The 22,666-nt window shown below is 44.0% G+C and overlaps 1 protein-coding gene across 1 annotated transcript in view; it reads left to right on the top strand.

Annotated features, from left to right (window-relative positions):
• EEPD1 (endonuclease/exonuclease/phosphatase family domain containing 1) overlaps positions 1 to 22,666 on the top strand; it is a 175,397-nt gene that overhangs the window by 80,077 nt on the left and 72,654 nt on the right. The window contains exon 2 of the mRNA XM_006832133.1: positions 21,014 to 21,065. Within this exon, the coding sequence (XP_006832196.1) occupies positions 21,014 to 21,065 (52 nt within the window). The remainder of the gene's footprint in view (positions 1 to 21,013; positions 21,066 to 22,666) is intronic.

Genomic DNA, 22,666 nt, shown 5'->3' with positions numbered 1-22,666 from the left:
GCTAGCAAGCAGAATAAGGAGGATCACTCAAAGAGAAGGTGTCGGGGGTCCAGCAGAGTTTCAGGAAGAGAGCAAACACCAGTGCCTGTCATTCCTTATATGTTAAGGAAGACAAGTTCTAGAACGATCTACGGAGAAGGTAGCTGTGGAATGGGATGGAAGCAGGGTCATCTGGGGGCTCAGAAGGAAGGTGATTAATTAGTCAACAGCACAGGTAGGTCAACTGGTCATGTAAAGAAGTCCAAGAAATATTTCTGAGTGGGAAGGACAGCAAAGAGGATGGGACAAACATAAGGGGAAAGAAGTCACATAGCAAACTGGATGTTGTAATCAAGGCCAACTCGACTGAATCTTCTCAGACTATGGACATTTGAGTTTTCAAGCAGTGTCCACAAGATGTTGGTGCCCTGTTGAAGGAGGGAGAGATGAACTATGCCACTTGTACCCTCACCAAGCCCCCGGTACATCTCCCCAGACAGCTTACACCGCTGCCCTTGTGCAGCAACAAGACTGTGGTAGTGTCTTAGGTGTTCACCCGGTGAAGTAAGTCTTGCTGGAGTCTTCATCAAAGGGGCATTGTTAGTTCAATATTACACCCTACTTCAGGGGTTCTCAAAGAATCGGTCCTAGTCTGCAGGACCAGCATCCCCTGGGAACTTGCTAGAAATGCAGATTCTCAGACCCCAGCCCAGACCTCTTGAATTAAAAACATTGAGGGTGGAACCCTGGAATCTGTCTTAATAGGCCCCCAAGTGATTCTAGGAGTCTGGGTAGTGCAAACCATCTACTACGGGTTAAAGCACTGGCCTGAAAGGTCAGTTGAAACCACAAGGTCATCGGTTTAAGCTCACCAGCCACTCTTAGGAAGCCCTATCCAGGGTCACTATGAGTTGGAACTGACTCAACAGCACTTAACAACAAGGACAACTAACGTAAAGGCTAATCGTTTCAACTCATCCAGAAGAGAGACTTGGCGATCTGCTTCCATAAAGGTGACCCCCCAAGAAAAGCAGGTGATGCTAATGCTTGTGGAGCTCTGTCCTAACTTCAAAAAGACATGCTGGCATTGCTGCAAATTAACCAGCTCCAGTAGGTAGTGTAGTGGTTATGAATCAGGCTGCTAACCTCAAGGTCAGCAGTTCGAAACTACCAGCTGTTCCGCTGGAGAAAGATGAGGCTTTCTGCTCCCGAAGTGATTTATAGCCTCAAAACCCTATCCAGGGTCACTATGAGTCAGGACCTACTCCACAACACATAACAGCAACAGTTGAAGCAGCTGCAGGAGCCTCTAAGGGAGGGGTATGTTTTCCTCTTGTCTTCTCTTTGGAAGAATTTTTTAAGCTATTGACTTGAGACTTGCTTGTAATTGTTTGTTGTTATTAAGTGCCGTCGAATCAGTTCCAACTCTGAGCAACCCAATGTAGGGTTTCCAAGGAGCAGCTGGTGAGCTTGCAGTCCAGCGCATAACCCACAGTGCCACACCAGGAGAATCGAGCTGATATTATGGGGTCAAAGCCCTGATGGGTCATTGTAGGATAAGCACTGGACTACTAACCAGAAATTCGGTGGTTCAAACCCACCATAGCTCCTATACAGGGTTGCTTGTCTTGGAACTGACTTAATGGCACTTAACAGCAACAACAGTGTATTATGGGGTCCTGAGTTTCTGCTGGGAGAAAGATGAGGCTTTCTACTCCCGTAAAGATTTACACCCTCGGAAACCCTGTACAGGGTCGCTATGGGTCGGAACCGACTCGACGGCACATAACAACAACAACAACAACAAGTTTCTGCTGGAATCCCAGGCAGCCTCCCTTGCCTGACTTGGATCCTTGTGGTTCTGAACCAGCTGGAGGTAAGGGCAAGGGGCAATGGGTGGGCTTCCTGTTTCTCCCTGAATTGAGCCTTTTAAATGGAAGATTATGAAGGACCAGAGGGACCTGAATTACATGCTGGAGGCTAAGGTTTCACACATAGCAACTGGAATTCATAGTGCTGGTGTCTGGGACCCATAGCTTTGAAGACACGGTGAGATACTTAACAAAAGTCAGACCAGCATCGGCTGCTGGCTCGCTCTGACCCTTCACCCTGCAGCGTCTGGCCTGGGCACCAAGGGGTGTGGCGCCATGCAGAGCTATCAACCTCCCAGGTGCACCTGCAGTTCCGGGACATGAAAGCCAGCTTGGTGGCGGCTGCTGTTACTATTTAATTCTTGACCTCTTCTAGCTGCCCTCTCAGTGGACATCCAGCCACAGATGTTGGGTGTGAGAGAGGTAGAGTTGTCACTCCCCTGTCTGTAATGCATAGGCACAGATATCCTGGTAATAAGCAGGTTCCATGGCACATCCGGATTTCAGTCCCGAAATCAGGAGCTGAAATTTTACAGACAATCAAGGCTCTCAGTGAAGTTTAAGTGCCCATTTGTCCCTGAAATGGAATGTTCACTTGGATTCTGAAAGCTGTTAGTTACAGTGTCTTGGGGTCTATTGCCCGGGAGTTTGGTTCAATCTGTTCGGCATGTTGTTTGCAGTGTTGCAGTTAGAGGCAGATCCTAAGAAGCAAAGGGCTGGGCTCCTTCCCCTAACAGTGAGGTTGTTGGGGGAACAGCCTTTTCCCCTTCTAGAAACCTTTAGGCTGTGATGTTGTGTATGTTGTTGTTGTTCAGTGCCGTCAAGTTGGTCCCAACCCATAGCGACCCTGTATAGGGTTTCTGAGGAGCGACTGGTGGGCTTGAACCTCTGATCTTGTAGTTCAAACAGCTTTGTAGTTTGTTGCATTAACCCACAGCACCACACCAGAACTCCTACCTGTATGTTGTTGTTGTTGTTGTTGTTGATATTAAGTGCCACGAGTCAGTCCCAACGCATAGCAACCCTGTATAGGGTTTACGTGGAGCAGCTGGTGAACTTGAACCACCAACCTTGAAGTTCAAATGCCTTGCAGTCTGGTGCATTAACCCATAGCACCATACCAGGAAGCTTCAAAAAAATTCGTGAGAAGAGAAATGGAAAGATAATGGAATATTTCCTTGAATTTTTGAAGCCCTCTCATACATTTATTATAATCAAGTAAAATACTTAATGGCATGGATTCACGTGTCAGTAATAATACAAGTGATATGGTAGTGATAATTTATAAATTTGTTGTTGTTGTTAGGTGCCGTCGAGTCAGTTCTGACTATATCAGCTTTATGAACAACAGATCAAAACACTGCGTCATTCTCATAATCTTTGTTAAGCTTGAGCCCATTGCTGCTGCCACTGTGCCAGTCCATCTTGTTGGGGGTCCTTCTCTTTTTCTCTGATCCTCCACTTTACCTAGCATGATGTCCTTCTCCAGGGACTGGTCTCTCCTGATAATACGTCCAAAGTATGAGAAATGAAGACTGACTTCTAAGGAACATTCTGGCTGTAATTCTTACGACACAAATTTGTTTGCTTTTTTGAGCAGTCCATGGTACTTTTAAAATTTCTCTTCAACACCATAATTTAAATACATCAATTTGTCTATGGTATGTCTTATCCAGTATCCAATTTTCACATGCTTATGAAGCTGTTGAAAATCCCATGGCTTGGGACAGATGCCCCTTAGTTCTCAAACTGACATCTTTGAACACGTTAAAGAGGTCTTGTGTAGCAGATTTGCGTAATGCAATATAGCGTTTGATTTCTTGACTGCTGCTTCCATTAAGTGTTGATAGTTGATTCAAGCAAAATGAAGTCTTTGACAATTTCAGTCTTTTTTTCCATTTATCATTCTGCTGTATGTTGCTTGACTGGTGAGATTTTTTTTTTTCTTTACACTGAGGTGTAGTCCATACGAAGTCTGTGGTCTTTGATCTTCATCAGGAAATATTTTAGGCTGTATCATCTGCATATCGCAGATTGATTGTTAATGAGTCTTCTTCCAATACTGATGCCATGTTTTTCTTCATATAATCCAGCTTCTCAGATTATTTGCTCATCATACAGATGGAATAAGTATGGTGAAAGAATGCATTCTTGGCACACTGTTTTCCTAATTTTAAACCATCAATGTCCCTTGTTCTGTTTGAATAACTGCCTCTTGGTCTATGTACAGGTTTTCCATGAGCACAGTTAAGTGCTCGGGAATACTCATTCATAGCAGTATTGATCATAGTTTGTCATGATCCACACAGTTAAAAGTTTTGCTTAGTCAATAAAGCACAGGTAAACATCTTTCTGGTATGATCTGCTTCCATTCAAGGTCTATTTGACATCAGCAGTGATATCCCTCATTACACATCTTCATTTGAATCCAGCTTGAAACCCTGGCAGTTCTCTGTCATTGTTTTGTTACAGCCGTTTTTGAATTATCTTTGTTGTTGTTGTGTTGTTAGGTGTCGGTGAGTTGGTCCTAACTCATAGCGACCTTATGCACAACAGACCTAATACTGTCTAGTCCTTCGCCAACTCACAACCATTGCTACATTTGAGCCACTTGTTTGCTGCCACTTACCAATCCATCTCATCGAGGTCTTCCTCTTTTTCACTGACCCTCCACTTTACCAAGCATGAATTTTCTTTAGCAAAATTTTACTTGCATGTGAGATTATGATATTGTCCAATGATTTCCACATTCCATTGTGTCATTCTCTTTGGAATGGTCACAAATATGGATCTCTTGCAAACAGTTAGCCAAGTAACCGTCTTCTAAATTTCTTGGTGTAGATCAGGGGTGGTGGTGATTATGTGCCGTGGAGTTGGTTCCGACTCACAAAACTATCAACTTAAAAATTAGCCTGATGTATTTGGTCAAACGTTTAATGAACTTACCCCTAATGTGATGGCTGGAAATGTGGTTGCCTTGGCAGGGCAGGACGTTCCCCACCCCTGACATAGATGGGTGAGTGCCTCCGGTGCTGCAACATTTTGTTGCAAGATTGCAATTTGCATTCCATCAGTTCTCAGAGCCTTGTTCTTTGCCAAGTCCGTCAGTGCACTTTGGACTTCTTCCTTCAGTACCATTGGCTGTTCATTGTATTTTTTCTCTTGAAATGGTTGAACACTATCCGTTTCTTTTTTGGTACAGTGACTCTTTGTATTCCTTCCATTTTCTTTTGATGCTTTCTTCATCATTCAATATTTTGTCCATAGAATTCTGCAATATTGCAAGTTGAGGCTTGAATTTTTCCTTCAGTTCTTTCAGCTTGAGAAATGATGAGTGTATTTTCCGCCCTTTTGGTCTTCTAACTCCAGGTCTTTGCCCATTTCATTTTAACAATTGACTTAGTCTTCCCAAGCTACCCTTCGAAATGTTCTGTTCAGCTCTTTTACTTCCTCATTTCTTCCATTTGCTTTAGCATCTCTCTGCAGGAGAGCAAGTTTCAGAGTCTCTTCTGTCATCCATTTTGGTCTTTCCCTTCTTTCTTGTCTTCTTAATGACTTTTGGTTTCTTCCTACATGATGTTCTTGATATTATTCCGCAATCTGATCTTTAGTTATTAGTGTCTACTGTATCAAATCTGTTCTTGAGATGATTTCTAAATTCCGGTGGAGTATGTTCTAGGTCGTATTTTGGCTTTCGTGTACTTGTTGTAATGTTCAAACTGATAGACCACTCATCTGTCATTTGGTCATATTGTGGTGATTTGCATGTTGCTGTGATGCTGGAAGTATAATGCTGTTTGTGAGAAGATAATATCCATATACCTTTAAGGAATATAGATTCCTGGTGTGGCACTGTGAGTTAATGTGTTGGACTGAAAAGTTGATTTGAACCACAGGGCCGGTGGTTCAAGCCCATCAGCTGCTCCTCAAACACTATAAAGGGGCACTATGAGTTGGAACTAAGTCAATGGCACTTAACCACAATAAGAAGGAAAACCAGTTAATACCACTATTATTTGTATTTACGCACCAACCACTAAAGCCAGGGATGATGAAATTGAAGCATTCTACCAACTTCTTTAGTCTGAAATTGATCCATTTTGCAATCAGGATGTATTGATAATTACTGGTGATTGGAATGCAAAAGTTGGAATCAAAAAGAAAGTATTAATAATTAGAAAATATGTCCTTAGTGATAAATGATGCTGGCAGTTGCGTGATAGAATTTTGCAAGACCAATGACTTCTTTATTGCAAATGCCTTTTTTAAATAACATGAAAGATGACTATACACATGAACCTCACCAGATAGAATACACAGAAATCAAATCGACTAAATCTGTGGAAAGAGACGGTAGAAAAGCTTCATATCATCAGCCCAAACAAGGCCAAAGCCAGACTGGAAATTTTTAAATTTACTTAATGGTAATTTAAAAAATAATAGAATGCATATACAATGTGACCCCAATTTTATAAAACGTATCCATTCTTTTTTTTAAACAACATCTGAAATATATTAAGATATTAATGATAATTCCCAGACAGCAGTATTGGGGTTGATTTAAATTTTTTGTAAATTTTCTGCAATAAATATGCACTGTGTGAGTTAATTTTTTTTTTGTTTTGTTTTTATTTTTTAAAAATAGAAGATTCCTGTGAAATGTTCCCTTATGATTGTTGCTTTAAACAATTCCATGCACATAGAATCTAACTGGCTGGTTTGCATTACAGCCAGGGATGAATGTTTGCTTATTGCTGATTAAAGAAACCCCTGCCTCTGATGATGAAACCCAGAAGTGACTTTGTCTGGCCTCAGAGGAAGAGAAACTTTGCTGAGAGGTGAAAGATCAGCACTGAAAGCCAGATGAAGAATTTTGGCTGGAATCTGCATTTGAAATCACAGGCACTGTGTTGTATTAGATAACTTTCGCACTTCCAGGCAAGACCCCAGTATGTGCTAAAAGCAGACATTTTTTTTTTCTCTTGGAAGTGCAGTTTACCACCCTTCCTCTCTCCCAGAAAAAGAGAAAGAGTCAGAACCAACTCAACAACAATAAAGTTCTTAACACTGTGGAAATGAAGAGTTGAAAAGAGCAGTAACAAGCCCCGTGAACCATAAGAGAAACTCTAGGTGTTACTAAGAATTGAGTGGTGGCCCTCAGGGGCTAAGGTCTCTGTTTTGAAGTGCATCAGGAGGAGTGATTTATGCTGAGAACTGTGATAGCAAGCACCCTTTGCTTGGCTGAAAATGGGTGATCAAATGTCAAGTTGGAGTTTTAGAAATGTGCATTTCATGGTGGCTTGAGAAATTCCTGATTGTAACATTAGGAGGTAGAAGAGGTAAGGGGGTGGGGCAGAGTGGTGATTTGGGATAGATGAGGAGGGGGCCAACTGGGCAGTGGGAACAGTTAACATGGCCGACTGCTAACCAAAAGGTTGGAGGTTCTAGCCCTTCAGAGAGGTATTTTAGAAGAAAGGCTTGGCCAACCTACCTCTAAGAAGAATTCCGTTAATGAAAGGAACTCAATAACCTAATAAGGTTTTCTAAATTTAAAAAGTGTGAGGCTAGAGTGTGAGACAAAGGTTCTGAAGGAGAAATATTAATAACACGGGCTCTTTAGTAGAACTGGAAGGTAGAGTTTCACATTGGGACCTAGGGATCAGTAGGGAGCTGGTTACAAAGGAAAAAGAGCAGGTACTTTGAGGCTAGCTGGAAGTAATCCAAGGGGCAGCGGTTGTGTGAAATGTCAGTATCCTGATTTTACAAATGCAGAAGTTCTGATCCCTGTAGCGCAGTCGCAGTTCCTCCCTGTCTCCTCCTGTTGATCATAGCTGGCCATACACAGACATATACTGCAAGTTACTCACAGCTCTTTTAACCTGTTTTATTATTCATAAACTCATTACCATCAGACATATTTTATATGTAATTTGTGTAATTTATTGCATATTCAATTAATAGTGTAACATGCATAATAGAAATAGGATACAGTATATCATTTTTTGTTGTCTGCTGGAACTGGTGTGCAAGCTCAAGACAGTCAGCTGTGCATGGGTCTTGCATTCAGGCCTATCAGGTTGGTGGCTTGAAACAGGCCATGATTAGTATATTTACACCATGGAATAGACAAAAATGCTACAAACCTCAGCAAGTCTGTGGTTAAGCATTCCCCAGTAAGCCACCACTTCTGATGTTTCACAAAATGTACACTTTATGAGAGTAGATTGTTTCATTCATTACTCTATCTCTAGTACCCAAGAATTATGCCTGGCACAATGTAGGTGCTCAATAAGTATTTGTTGAGTGAATCAAAGATGATGAACACTTTTTAGTCACACAACCTGAGCCATCATGTTGACATTGCACAAGGTAGTGAATCTCTCTGCCACGGTAAAATGGAGTCTAAATTCCTGCTTTTCTAGTTGAGGATTAAAATATCCCAACACCAGGATTAAAGAGAATGTTGAAAAGCTAACAGTTGGCATTGAAATCATATTTAGTGTATAAATAATGGAATCAATTCCTGAATACTTTGGTGTAGCTTTAGAATCCACAAAGTACCTGGCATCTGGTAGACACCGCTAACAGCATTCTCTTTCCCCTCTGTTGGTTCTTTCTACACAGCAGTATATGTCTGTGTCTTTTCCAAATTTCCCAATAAGAAAATTGCCCAGTGTTTTATCTTCTACAGTTAAATCATCCCATTCATTTTCTAATGGTTTATCCCTGGGGGGAATCTCTGACCTTCAGATTGGGTTAAATGTTTTAACCATTTTAAAAGTGGCATTAAATAGGTTGTTTGCTGCTGGGAAAAAACGTAGGGCTTCCAACAAGTTCCATTATGGCTGATGAGGTGAAACCAAAACCGGGACAGACACAAATTTGTAAAAATGTGGCTGAACCAGAATGGGAAAATTCCAGGCCGCCCCTAACTTTCTGCTAGAAAGTGAATCTCCCTTTTAGAAAACAACAGCTTGTGTGTTGCATACCAGTCGAACCTCTTAAAACAGCAGAATGTGAAAGAGGGGTGCCCTGCTCATAGACGGTGGCCAGTCACTTTGAATCTGCTGCCTCCGCCTTCTGAAGGGGCTCACTACACCTTTTCCAAGTCTCCAAGGGCTTTAAGCTGTAATGTTTCCCTTTCTGGTTATAGTTCCGCTTCACTCCAATTTTAGAAGCCCGGGTCTGATCCAGTTTCACTTCATGGACTATGACTGAACCAATTTGAACCTGTTTGAGGCCCTGGGGGAAAACAGTGTGGGTTTGGGAAACTGTTTCTTAAACTCCATACAGGAATGCACCTGACATCCATAGTTCAGGGTCAGTTGGGTCTGGAGTCTGCTCATGTCTAGCTGTTTTCAGTTGAAGTTAGGTTTCCTCACCTCTGGCATTTCCATAGGTCTGTGCTTGAAGAGATTTCTAGAAGGTTTGGATCTTAACTGTGGGTTATGGGTCTTCCTAGGAGCCAGGGCAGGGACACTTGAGAGCTACAGAGGAAACAAGATATTTTTTTTTCTTCCAAATTTCTCACACCTGAGATTGAAGACTCATTTGCGGATGACACAATCTTGCTTGCTGAAAGCAAAGAGGATTTGAAGCACTTACGGATGATGAAGATAGAAAATTACAGTCTTCAGTATGAACTTCACCTAAACATAAAGAAAACAAAACAAAACCCTCACAATAAGTAATATCATTACAGATCCACAACATATACCCATGGAAGCAGCAGTCAAGAAATTAAAGGATGTTTTATTGCATTGGGCCAATGGGCTGCAAAAAACCTCGTTAATGTGTTTAAAAGCAAAGATGGCACCTTACAGGCTAAGGTGTACCTGACCCAAACCCTGGTATTTTCAGTCTCCTCATTGGCATGTTAAAGATGGACAATGAGTAAGGAAGACCAAAGAAGAATTGTTTCTGAATTATGGTGTTGGCAATAATGTTGAATATACCATGGGCTGCCAGTAGAATGAACAAATCTGTCTTGAAGAATTATAGCAACAATGCTCCTTGGACTTTGTCTTACCGACTTTGGACATGGGATCCCTCCCTGGAAAAGGACATGAAAGCAAGATAAAGTGGAGGGTCAGTGAAAAAGAGGAAGACCCTCAATGAGATGGGTTGACCCAGTGGTTGCCACAAGGGGCTCGAGTGTAACAGTGATTATGAGGATGGCCCAGGGGTATGTAAGGTTTTGTTCAGAGTACATAGGGTCACTAAGAGTTGAGACCAACTCAACAGCACCTAACAGGTTAAATTAACTAGTTAATCATAACTAGAATTCATTTGTTCACACTTTGAAGAGAAAAGATTAAAAATGTAAATTAAAAACACACACACCTTTTTCTCACTTGAAGGATAAAGGGTCTTGTCATTTGAGGAGGAGCCAGTCTTTCTGTCTGCCAAGCACCAGCCATATACTATTGACAGAAGACAGAAACCATCTCTCATCTTTAGAAGCACTCCTTTTGGAAGCAGGCTGCTATGGAAACTGGCTTCTGCTTCATCAGAAAGGCATAAGTTTGACCCTGATTCAAGGTGCCCTGTGGTTCATGCCCTTCTTGATTTCTCCCTGACACACCTGTGATAACGCAGAAAAACAGTGAAGACTCACAGGCCAGCAGAACCTAAGAAGGGCTATCAAATGCCAGGACCATGGGAGGCAGACATTGGTAATGAGACAGGTAGACCTGGACTAATGAAGCCCTGCCCAGGATGCAGCTCACAACACAAAGAAAGGTTCCTGAAAAGGAAACTCTACCTCACCTCCACCATCCACCTGAAAAAAGGCAGAAAGAAATTTTACACTTTCTCTATCATTGAGTTTCAGACTCACTCTCTTGAGGCACATTATGGGTGCATAACTGGTGAGCCTTTTTTTTCTACCACTCAGTTACTGGCTTCTGAAAGAGGCTCTTATAAGTACATTCCTTTTTCTTCTACTTCCCTGTATGCAAGTAGAGAGAGAAAACACCGTAATATAACCACATAGGAAATGGGTTGGGTTGGGTTGGTTAGAGGTTAGAGGTGGAGAGACTACTGTGACTCCAATGTATTCTAGTAGATGTACCACTCAAGTCAGGTGTCCTGGAGCTGTGCATGCTGGGAAATATAATGCCTTCTGGCTGGAGCTGATTCCGAGTCTCAGAGGGTGTGAGAAGGAGAGGCCTCCTTTTTCCAGGTGGGCAAAAAAATGAAGCCCCTAACCATCTGCTCATAATATCTGTTGAAAGTCACTGACCTGAGCAAATTTTTCCTGTTGCAGAATGAATTAAAACGAAAAAAAAAAAAAAAAAAGATTTTGTGAACAGGTAAAGACAACTTCTGGAAATCTGAAAGTCATGTCTACTTTTGGAAAATCCTTTCTAGCAGGATCCAGAGTATTTTTGGAAAATGTGTAGCATCCTCAAACCTAGTATCTTGCACACGTGAACAGCCTGAGTGGCCATTGCCAATGATTGTACCTCCTGTCCATCCTTGCCGATTGTACCTCTTCCCTTCCTTACCAGAGGCCGCCTGAAGCCCCACCCTTGCTGTTGTCTCTGAGATTCCAGTTCCTTTTGCTAAAGATGTGTAAAAAACCCCTCCCCGCTCACTTTCTTGGTACTAGTCCTAGGGGGGCACAGTTAAGCACTCAACTACTGACTGAAAGTTTGGTGGTTCAAACCCATCCAGAGGCACCTCAGGAAACAGGCATAGTGCTCTGCTTCTGCAAGGTCACAGCCATGAAACCCCTGTAGAGTAGTTCAGCTCTGCACACATGGAACATGTGCGGGCTGGTGGACCGGGTGCAGAGCTGCTATGACCAGGATGGCTGGATGTGAGAGTCTTCCCATTCTTCTTCTGTGGAGAACCTTACAGAAGTGCTCTGTTGTTGTTGTTAAGTGCTGTGGAGTTTGTTCTGACTCATAGTGACCCTGTATAGTTTTTGTGAGGAGTGGCAGGTGGGCTTGAACCCCCCACCTTGCAGTTAGCAGTCCAGTGCTTGTCCTACAATGCCACACCAGAACTTCATGGAAGTGTTATATTGCAGTGCAAAACTACCCCTGGACATTGTGAGATTATTGTGACCTCTATTTTACTGCAAATTCCTGCAAATGGTGAGAGTACACTGAGAGAAAACGTGGGTCCCAGGATTACAGACTACAGTATGTGTATGTGGGGGAGGGAGAGGATGAGAGCGAGAGTGAGAATTCCAGCCATCTTCAGAAGGCCAAGACCTGCTGGCGCTGCGGGTTAATGCACTGGATTGCAAAGTCAGTTGGAACCACAAAGTTGGCAGTTCAAACTCACTAGTCGCTATGGGTCGGCACCGACTGGATGGCAAACACAAGACCTGTTGGGTAGACTGTGTGGTAAACAGTGCTGCAAGAAGCCACCCTACATCTTCTCCGTAGACTTTAATCTCATTATTGGCCCTCCTTTCCACTTCCCATTCACTCCATCTCCAGCATTCCCCTGAAACTACTCTCACAAGAACACCAGCTCTATCTTGCCTGATTTTGTGTAAAATCTGAACCCATTGCCCCTCTTCCTGCCTTTTTGCATCACTCCCTCCTCTTGAATTTTGGACCCTGTGATCTTGATCTTCCTATTCCGCTGCTGGAGTTGCTTGTCTGCTTTCCTACCAGGCTCTTGTTCCTCTACCTCTGTCTGTGATTCTGCCCTTGACGCTCTTCTCTCTTCATACAGCCTCCTAGGTGATGAGCCTCTTTGGTTACTATCCTGATGTTCATGACAACCCTTCCCTAGAGCCCAGAATGTGCTGAGTTTGGAGCAGTTACAGCCAGTTCCCTATCAATCTCGCCACTCAGAGTCCCTGATAGTTCACACCATTCCTCTCCTGTGTTAGTTCCTTCAGCACCTGTTTCACAGGCTGGAAATGGAGGTGATATTTCATTCTTGTTCCCCCACACTCATGCAGACATTAGATCCTGCCAACTGCTCGTCTCTTTAGGAGTAGCTCAGTGTCCTTTCCCAGTGCATAACCATCATCATGTCTTACCTGGACCCGTATCTGGTCTCACTGCCTTCCATTTTGCCTGCCCCCCTCAAATCCATTCTTCAAACTTCAGCCATTGTTCTGCCTTTATTGGGGTCTTCTGTGTCCAGGCCCTGTACCACACCACTACCCTAAATCAGCACTTGTTATTCCTTACCCTCAGAATACAGTCCGGACTCCTTTTTCATGGCTACCACGCTCTCTAAGGAAACCCGGCCCTGCCTGTCTCTGTTGAGCCATTGTTGGCACCTCCCTTCCCTGCAGACAGCCTTGTGTCCCCTGATGGGTGGGCAGTCCCTTGCTTACTGTCTCCCGTGTTCCTTCTCTCACGCTGTTCCTTCCATCTTACCCGGAATCTTTCTGTCCTCTTCTCTGCCTAGAAACCTGAAGATATCAAGGATGCCACCAGCTTTGTTTAATGTTCTCTCTATGTAACTCATAGCTCTCTGCACTAACCTCATGAGAGCATTCATCACACAGCCAATGTCCTTTCCTGCTTCCCCCTACGACTCAGAGCTTGTATTGTTCATCCTTATATTGCTAGTGCCCGATGGCATCTGGCACACACTATCCAGTGCTTAAATATTGTATCTATTTGATGAGGAAATGGGTCCACCAGACTGCATTCATTATATGTTTATTGAGCATGTGATGCTGTAGGATCAGCACTGGACTGTTAGCCACTGGTTGATGGTTCTGTTGTGCACATGGCTGCTATGAGTCGGTACCGACTTGATGGCACCTAACAAGATAGCAAAGTGATTTTACAGTACTCATAGTTAGATTTTCAGGGGCATTTGAGGTTCATGTAAGGCACCTGCAGACCGGGTAGGCAGTCTCTTCAACCCTTCTTCTCTCCTCTCCTGTGGATGTCTGCCTGGTACTCTCCCCATCACTTCCTCGATGCCATCATAGACCTTTCTGTGCGAACTGTTCCATGTGAACAATGCTTTTCCTCTCAAGCAACTTGCCTCCTTGCAGCTTATCAAGCAAACTTGAATTATATGTATTCTTGGTCTCCCTAAATGCTGCCTCTCTGGACTTCTGGACTTGCCCTTGATGGTTTCATTTTTCTAAATGAGTCACTGCTATCTGATGTTTTTGTGTGATTTGCTCTCTTCTGAAAGCAGAGGTGCACAGAGGAAGAAATTGCAGTTCACTCAGCTTCTGTGAGGTGGGAGCTCTGCTGTTTTCAGTCTACTGTCAGGGCATCAGGCCACCTGACAGATGGGCTGGATTAGCCCAACTCCGCTGACCCACATTGGACCCAGGAGAGCCTCAGGGAAACACCTCTCCCTGGACATGTGCCCACGTAGCATCCTAGCTCCTGTGAGCTCTTTGAGGGTAGGGATGATGTTATGTTTATCTTTGTCCCATTCATGCCAGGTACAGTTTCTAAAATGTAAGATGTATTCAGTATATGCTTGTGAAATCAGCAAAAGGAAGAGAGGGCGGGAGGAAGAAAAGGAAAAAGTGCAAAACTGAGAATTTTCTGGGATACCAGAAGATGATAGACAGACAGACAGCTAGATTGGTGTCAGATCATTTCTGACTTGTGACAACCTTGTGTAGAATGCATGAAATGTTGCTCCACGCTGCACATCCTCACAAATGCACTCTCACAATCACTTCAACCCACCGCTGCCATCATTACGTGAGTCCATCTCACTGAGGGTCTCCCTCGTCACCACTTGCCTTCCACGTCACCAAACATGATGTTCTCCAGTGGTTGAACTCCTCGGGTGCTGTTAGGCATTGTTCTGTCATGGACCCTCAGTCTTCACTGGTTAATTCTCAGAAATAGATCACCAAGTCTGGAAGCTCAGCTGCAAATTGTCCATGATGGGTTACCCTGCTGGTATTGGAAACACTGGTGGCGTAGCTTCTGGAATCACACACAGCAAGACACACGTTACCACAGAGATGGATCAGAAAGTTTTTATCAAGAAGTTGGATGGTGTCAAATGGGGGATTTGGTCAATGGGATTATTTTTCCTTCAATATGTGTGAAGCTTCCTTCCAGGGAGTATCTGATGAGCTGGAAGAATATGATACCTTAAATACGAAATAAATGTCCCAAACTTAGTGCATTAAGATAGTTATACAACAAGAAACATCTCAGAGCACTCTCAGAAACTATACCTATACAAAGGAAAAAACATAGCTTTTGGAAGAAATCCAAGGTCATGAACTGCTACGGCAGCAGCTTCTTATTAACAGTGCATGCTGAACGGAAATTCCAACGATACAGAGTTTAGTATCCTACCTTCTTCTTTCTCCTTGTTCATCCTGTGTTGCTAGGCTTTAGTCTTGTAAAATGTCTTACATTTTTTTCTCCCTATCCCTTTAATCGTTGATTCCATTTGGTGTTGATTTTAGAACAGATGTTAAATGGTTTTTATCAGTTTCCATAGATTGCGGCTTTCTGGAGTGTTAAGCAGGAGTCCAAGACTGTATCTTAGTTCACTGAGGAAAAGCTCCATGGAAAAAAGTGTGTGTGTGTGTGTGGGGGGGTGGGGCGGGGGTTGAAGAGTAATCTTCTACTTGCCAAGTCTTTACAAAGCCTCATCCGGAGGGACGGAAAGTAATAAGAAATGGAATAGCTTTCTTAAGGTTTTGACCTAAGAGTCAACTGAAGTTTTGTCTTTCATTCAGAGAATGAAACCAATGCTTTTCAAATCACACTAAACATCAATTTAAATACAGCATCTTTGTGAACAGAGAGGAAAAGAGAGGTGGTCCTCTTCACGGGCTTTAAACTTTTCATCTCCCCTGTTGATGTCTGACAACTGACTTGGACTTCATGCCTGCAGAGAGGGACTAGAAGTCTCTCCAGTGTAAATAGTTCCCTGTGGTTATTTCAGAGGCCATTTAAGCTTCTGAAACGTGAGCTATAACTGGAATCTCCTAACTTAGCATATAAATGGCTGTCTATATCAATAACCTGAGGAGGGCTATAACTCTGCAGGTTAATTAACCACTGACCTGCAAACCAGTCACTCTGTGGGAGAAAGATGAGGCTTTCTGCTCCCACAAAGATTTACAGCTCCGGAAACCCTACATAGGGTTGCTATGAATCGGAACCAACCCAATAGTAATTATAACTTAGAATCTAGATGTGTACATTGGGAATCAGAATGTCCTCAAGAGCAACCAATAGCTTTGATCTGTCACCAAGCTCATTCCATTAATGACTCTCAGTTTTACAAAACCACTTAGCATCTTTCACCAAAGGAGAAGACATTCTGCCATCTTGTTTGAGGCGTTGTTTTCCAGATGGTGACACTGGGGCATGGCCTGTGATTTTTATCCATCTAAGTCACTTGTTGTTGTTTTTAAGTTGACTCCAATTCATGGTAACCTTGTTTTTGTTGTTGTGTGCCCTCTGGTTGGTTCTGCCTCATACCGACCCTGTATAGGGTTTCTGAGGGTGGCTGTGGGGGTTGAACTATTGATGTTGCGGTTAACAGTCCAATGCTTAGCCTACAGAGCCACACCAGAACTCATGATAACCTTATGTACAACACAATGAACTGTGGCCCAGCCCTGCCTCATCCTCACAATTGTCAGCATGTTCGAACCCATCATTGTGGCTCTTGTGCCCATCTTCCTCACCACGTCTCCCTTCCTCTACTTCCCCGCACTGTGCCCTCTTCCACTGACTGACCTTCCTAATGCTGTGTCCAAAGCAAGCAAGTCAGACTTCTGATGGGATCTGTAAGGCCCTTTGTTTTCAAGCATTCTATTTCAGGTGAATGTTGCACAGCATATTAGATTCCCATTCAACAATTCATGCCCAAATTGTGCTGTAACATTGGTTATGTTCCCCATAATGTGTCGGCACCCTCCCCATGCCCACCCCTGCTGCCTCGGTTCCATTCCTCCCATTTCCCTGCCAGCCTCGCTGCCATCTCATCTTTGCTGAGAGATAAATGTTGCATACAGCTGATTGTTTAAAGTAGCACGTTCTTTTTGGGTGGTATTATTATTATAGGCCAATGCACTGTTTGGGCGAAAGGTGACCTCTGGGATTGGCTTCAGTTGTAAGTTAAAAAGCTATCTTAGTGAGTAATTGTTAATCATGACTAATTGCAACTGTCGCAACTGTAAAGGTAGAAGTTTTGTTAAAAAAAAAAAGGCGGGCGGGTGGGAGTAGTTAATCTTACAGCCCAGAAACAGAGGACCTTAGGACCATCAAGGGAAAAAAGCACTAGTAGAATGCGGAACCCTACCCAGAGAAACAGAGACACCAGAGATGGAGGCAGATATGAGGACATGGAGAGAGGGAGCAGCTGAGGACTCTAGACTCATGGAAAGAGAAGGACTGAGTGCTGGCAGCCAGGAAGCAGGCTTGCAGAATGTGCCCTTTGGTTGTTTAAATGATTATATATTCCTGAGTGTTTTTGTGTACATCTTCCCACTCCCCTTCCCCCCCCCCCCCACACACACACAAAGAAAAACAGAGGGAATGGAAGCAAATGTTGTTGACTAATGATGCACGGAGGAGATTGCAATCATTGCAATGAAATGATCGAGTAAAGCCGATGTTCTCCATGTGAACTATCACTCAGTTCACAATTTTAAAAAATTAAATATTTAAAAAGTTATCTTAGGGTGATAGTCTCAGGAGTTCCTCTAAAATCTGTATGTCCAGTAAGTGTGATCTTTTTCTGAATGTGAGCTTTGTCATGTATTTTTCACCCATTCTTACTGGGAGCTTCTATTGTAGAAGAATGGTCCATGGCGTTAACCGGGCACCATCTAGTTCTTGTGGTTTTCATCAGCTAGTTCTCACCTGTTTTCCAGGCCCTTCTCTGTAAACTGCCTTAGTCTAGAAGCAACACTGAAACTTGTCCTACTACAGGTAACCCTGCTGCTATTTAAAATATTGGTTCTATAACTCCCAGTATCCTAGCAGCATGCAGGCCACCGCAGTGTGACAGAATGACAGATGATGGGTGGTGGGTAGATGAACTATGACGTACAGGTCTCTGGGTCCAGTCACGCAGTCAGTAGATAGTCCTTGAATGCTTTTCACTGCTGCAGTCCAATACGTACCTACAGCATCACACCAGGACTCCCTCTAAATACAGTAGTTTCCCTTTATCTGTGAGGGAGGGTACATTCCAAGACCTCCATTGGATGACTGAAACCACGGATAATACCAAACTCTGTATATACTCTGCTTTTCTCTACACATACTTATGACAGGTACCCAGGGTACCCTGGGCAGGCAGAGTTAATCTGAGGGGTGCTAGCAGGGCACAGTGCAGCACTTGCCCAACTGTGTTTTCCTGACTGACTCCCAGTGGTGGAGAGGAGGAAGCTAGCTCTGGACAGAGCAAGAGGGTGTGCAACTTAAATACTTTCCAACTGCAGTTAACTGCAGGTAACTGAAACCGAGGATAGGCGGGATCACTGTATCATGGTAAGGAAAGGCCTTCAACTTAAGTAGCATCCACAGGAGACAGATGGAACCATCAAAACAAAGCTTGCTTTTAGGTACCAGTAGGAGTCCTGGTGTGGTGCTGTGAGTTAATGTGTTGGACTGCAAGGACAGCTTAAATCACAAGGTACGTGGTTCAAGCTCACCAGCCACTCCTTGAAAGCCCTATACAGGGTCTCTATGAGTCGGCACTGACCCAATGACACTTAACAGCAACAACAACAACAAAGTGCCCTGCAGAAGATAACTGTGGAGAGTGGGCCAGTGTGTTGGCTCAGGTGTTCAGGTAGTCATGCTCGGAGAAGGTGGTGTTTGCAGCCAGACTGAGATGATGCCATTAGATCTCAGGGAAGAGCCTTCCAAGCCAAAGGAACATCAAAAGCAAATGTGCTGAAGACGTGGAAGGAGAGCCAGTGAGGTCAGGGCAGAGTGAACACCCAGAGGCCGGTCCATTAGCTCTGATCTTGGCTACATTGTCAGTAAACCTTTACAACTTTCATTGTACTTCCCGGAGCTGCTTTTAAACAAACCATTGCATCTGGCTGGACAGTGCGGGCTTACTTATACAGAGAGATTGTGAAGAATTCTATAAATGTAAGGGAACCTGATCATGGACAAACCCCTTCTGAGAGAGGCAGGTGTGACAGGTGGGGGCTCACGTCTGCTCTGGGTTGGCGTTGCTGAGGGGGCTGGGAGCTGGAAGGTGAGGTACGCTGAGGAAGAAGGATCTGGGCACCATCAGCGATATGCCCACTCCTTTGACTATCATGCAGAACCCCCTCACTGTGACCACAAGTACCTCAAAAGCATCAAGTCAAAAAAGGAAACTACCTCTCATGAAACCTGCAAGTCCCTGAGTAGTGCATATGGTTTGTAGTTAACTAAGCGTTCCTGGTGTGACGCTGTAGAGTAAGCAATGGACTGCTAACTGCAAGATCTGCAGTTCAAATTGCCAGCCACTCCTTGGAAACTCTATACAGGGTTACTGTGAGTCAGAGCTGCCTCGATGACACTTAAATACAACAACAACAACACTTGCCTACAGGATGGAGAGTTGAACTCACTCCACAGCACCGTGGAGAAAAGGCAATGATGGCCTTCTGCTCCCGTAAGGGTTACAGCCCACAAAGCCCTATCGAGCAGTTCTACTCCATCACATGTGGGCTCGCCATTGGAATTGACTCAGTGGCAACGGGTTAGGAAACCTGCCTCACTTCCCAACTCTTTCCTCTTGGGTGCTGCAAAAAGTGAAGCCCCAAACATCCCTCCTACAGCACTCTCTACTCAGGCTGGCTTCAACAATCTGTTGCAATGGCCACAGAGAACTGAAGACACCACACTCATGGGAACTGCAGGACCAGAAAATGTTCAGGGCACAGTTGTTCAGTCAGCTGCTGATAAATGCCCGTAGGATTCACCATTCCATCATACCTCTTAGCCTGAGGACACTTGGCTTTAGCTCCGTGGGTCAACAAACCTAGCTCCCCGACTTAAGTTCCTGGAGGCACCCCACACTTCAAGGAAGCTTCCTGCCCATAGTCAACCACCCAGCTTTTTACTTGCTCTGTGGCCTGGGAAACCCACTGTTTGGTCTTGAGTTCTGGTTCTTGGTTCTGCTGATGATGATCTTCTGGCATCACAGCTTTCTGTCTCTGGGTCCTGGAGGTTCAATGCGCAGGGATATTGGGTCCAAAGGATGCACTCCACTTCTGGCTCCTTTTCGTTGATGATAATGAGATCCACCCCACCCACTATTTCTGATAGGCCTCATTTGAAACCCATGCTAGAATTTCAAGTTTTTAAATTACAATGAACTTTGCTAATGAATCATGCCATCCTATCAGTATCTTTTCCCTCCTTCTCTTACTCAGCAGGGCAGAAACGTTGTTTGGTGGGAGTTACAGACTACAGCTAGAAGAGACATTAGATTATTCACTATATCACAGCTGCTGACTGATCTTGGCTCATACCACTTAGCTGGAAAACAAGGATTGTGTCATGCACAACTGTGTCTTCTCTCCCCTCTGCTATCACTTTGGGGGTCGCCTTTTACCCCAGCCCCACTCCTCTGGCATGACCAAGCTGGAATCTCCTGCAGGAAGCTTCTCTGACATCCTGTGGGCTGGGCTCTTCTCTGTCTCTTGGCGCATCCACTTTACACCCCACACACCTGGTCTGACCTTGTCCTCCTTGTGCCTGAAAGGGACTGTGTCATAGTCATCTTGTGTCCTCAGCCTCCTGCACACAGTAGGACTCAATGAATGTTTGGTAAACACTTGAGCAGAGCCTAAGCCTATATCCTCAAAGGGACATCAAGTGAAGACTAATACAGACTGTGGTTTACTGATTTCATCTTTAAATTCTTTTGAATTTAATCTGAATTTCTTACATAAAGCAGCTATTAATCCCTCCTAGAGTTTGTTGTTGTTGTTAAGTACCGTCCAGTTGGTTCCAACCCTTAGTGACCCTGTATAGGGTTTCTAAGGAGTGACAGGTAGGTTTGAAACGTGACCTTGTGGTCCAGGGCATTATCCCAAAGCACCGCCTTTTAAATAGTTCCGAAGTGGTCATTTTAATTCAAACAAAAGGTCACTTGAAATTGGAAGGTGAGTGATGATGTGGAGTGAAATTTCAGACCTTCGTTTGCATTTGACTCTTAGTGCCTCATTAAATGATTTGTTTTTCAAGTGTGGTTTTCATTTTTTCTTACAGCATCAAGCTTCTAGCTGTGCAAGAACTACTTGACAGAGAGGCCTTGGAAAAGGTAAATGTTCTGGTCTTTCTACCCCACATTCACAAATGTGAAGCCAAAGCCCCTGAAGAGGCCTCCAGTTCCTTACAAAAGTTGGCCAGTTATTTTGTTTAACAATCACTAAAAGTCCCTGGGTGGTTCAAACCATTAACATGCGCACCTACTAAAAAGTCTGAGGTTTAAGTTCACCCAGAAGTACCTTGGAAGAAAGGCCTAGAATATACTTCCCAAAATCAACCACTGAAAACCCTATGAAGCTCTACTCTGACATACAAGGGGTTGCCGGGTTAACAGTGAATCTTGCAAATTTTTAACCAAAACTCACCACATTGTTCATGTCCCATTAACACTTATAAACTCTAGCTTCTTTGGCTCCTTTAGGGTATGGCTAAAGGCCCCTCCTGTGGGGCAGTAAACACCAGGAGCTGGTCACTAATCTTTTTACTATGCCCTGGAAGAGATATGTTGTTTCTGTGGTTAAGTCAAGCTCACGCTTGGGTATACTTTATTGTGATGGGTTTTGTTGGTGAAGCAGGGTGGGTTCTGGGAAATAGGTTGGGCAGGTGCTAGGGCCAGGCCCTGGCTGCTCCCACTCTGTCCCCTGAAGGCCTCCCAACTCATACCAGGCTACTCTCCTGGGGTGGGGTCTTAGTTTCTTAGTACTGCTGTGACAGAAATACGACAAATGAATCGTTTTAACAAATAGAAATGGATTTTCTCACTTTTCTCACTCCTGTCACGGCAGCATAGTGGTTACAAATTGGGCTGCTAACCTCAGGGTCGGCAGTTCAAAACTTCCAGCAGTTCTGTGGGAGAAAGATGAGGCTTTCTGCTCCCATAAAGATTTACAGCCTCGGAAACCCTATGCAGGGTCACTATGAGTTGGAACCGACTCCACGGCATGCCACCATCACTACCACTCACTTCTAGGAGGCTAGAAGCCTGAATTCCAGGGCACTGGCTCTTGGGGAAGGCTCTCCTCTTTTGACTCTGGAGGAAGATCCTTGCCTGAGTTTCTCTAGCCTTGCCTTTCCTCTGCTCTTTGGTGATCTCCGCCTTGTTGTTGTTGTTGTTAATTGTTTTCAGTTGGTTCTAACTCCTAGTGACCCTGTATTGGGGTTCCAAGGAGTGACTGGTGAACTTGAACCACCAACCTTGCAGTTCAAACCTACTATGCAGTGCAGTGCATTAACCCATAGTGCCACACCAGGATCGCCACCTTGCATCTATCTTTCACCTATTTGTGCTTGCTTCTGTGCTAGTCTGTGTCTCGAAAGTGATTTGGTCCTGGTGTGGCGCTGTGGGTTAATGCGCCAGATTGCAAAGCTGTTTCAACTGCAAAGTCGGCAGTTCAAGCTCATCAGCCACTCCTTGGAAACGCTATACAGGGTCGCTATGTGTCGGAACTGAGTCGATGGCACTTAACAACAACAATACTGATATGATATGTCTTCATGAACATAACAAACAAAATCCTGTTCCCAAATGGAATTAGGTCCATATATAGTGATTAGACAGCATAAGAGACGACTATACACATGGACCTCGCCAAATGGAACACATAGAAATCAAATAGACTACATCTGTGGAAAGAGAAGATGGAAAAGCTCCAT

Source organism: Chrysochloris asiatica, unplaced genomic scaffold (assembly GCF_000296735.1).
Source record: "Chrysochloris asiatica unplaced genomic scaffold, ChrAsi1.0 scaffold00006, whole genome shotgun sequence".
Taxonomy (NCBI): Eukaryota; Metazoa; Chordata; class Mammalia; order Afrosoricida; family Chrysochloridae; genus Chrysochloris; species Chrysochloris asiatica.
This window is presented reverse-complemented; position numbering and strand designations above follow the sequence as displayed.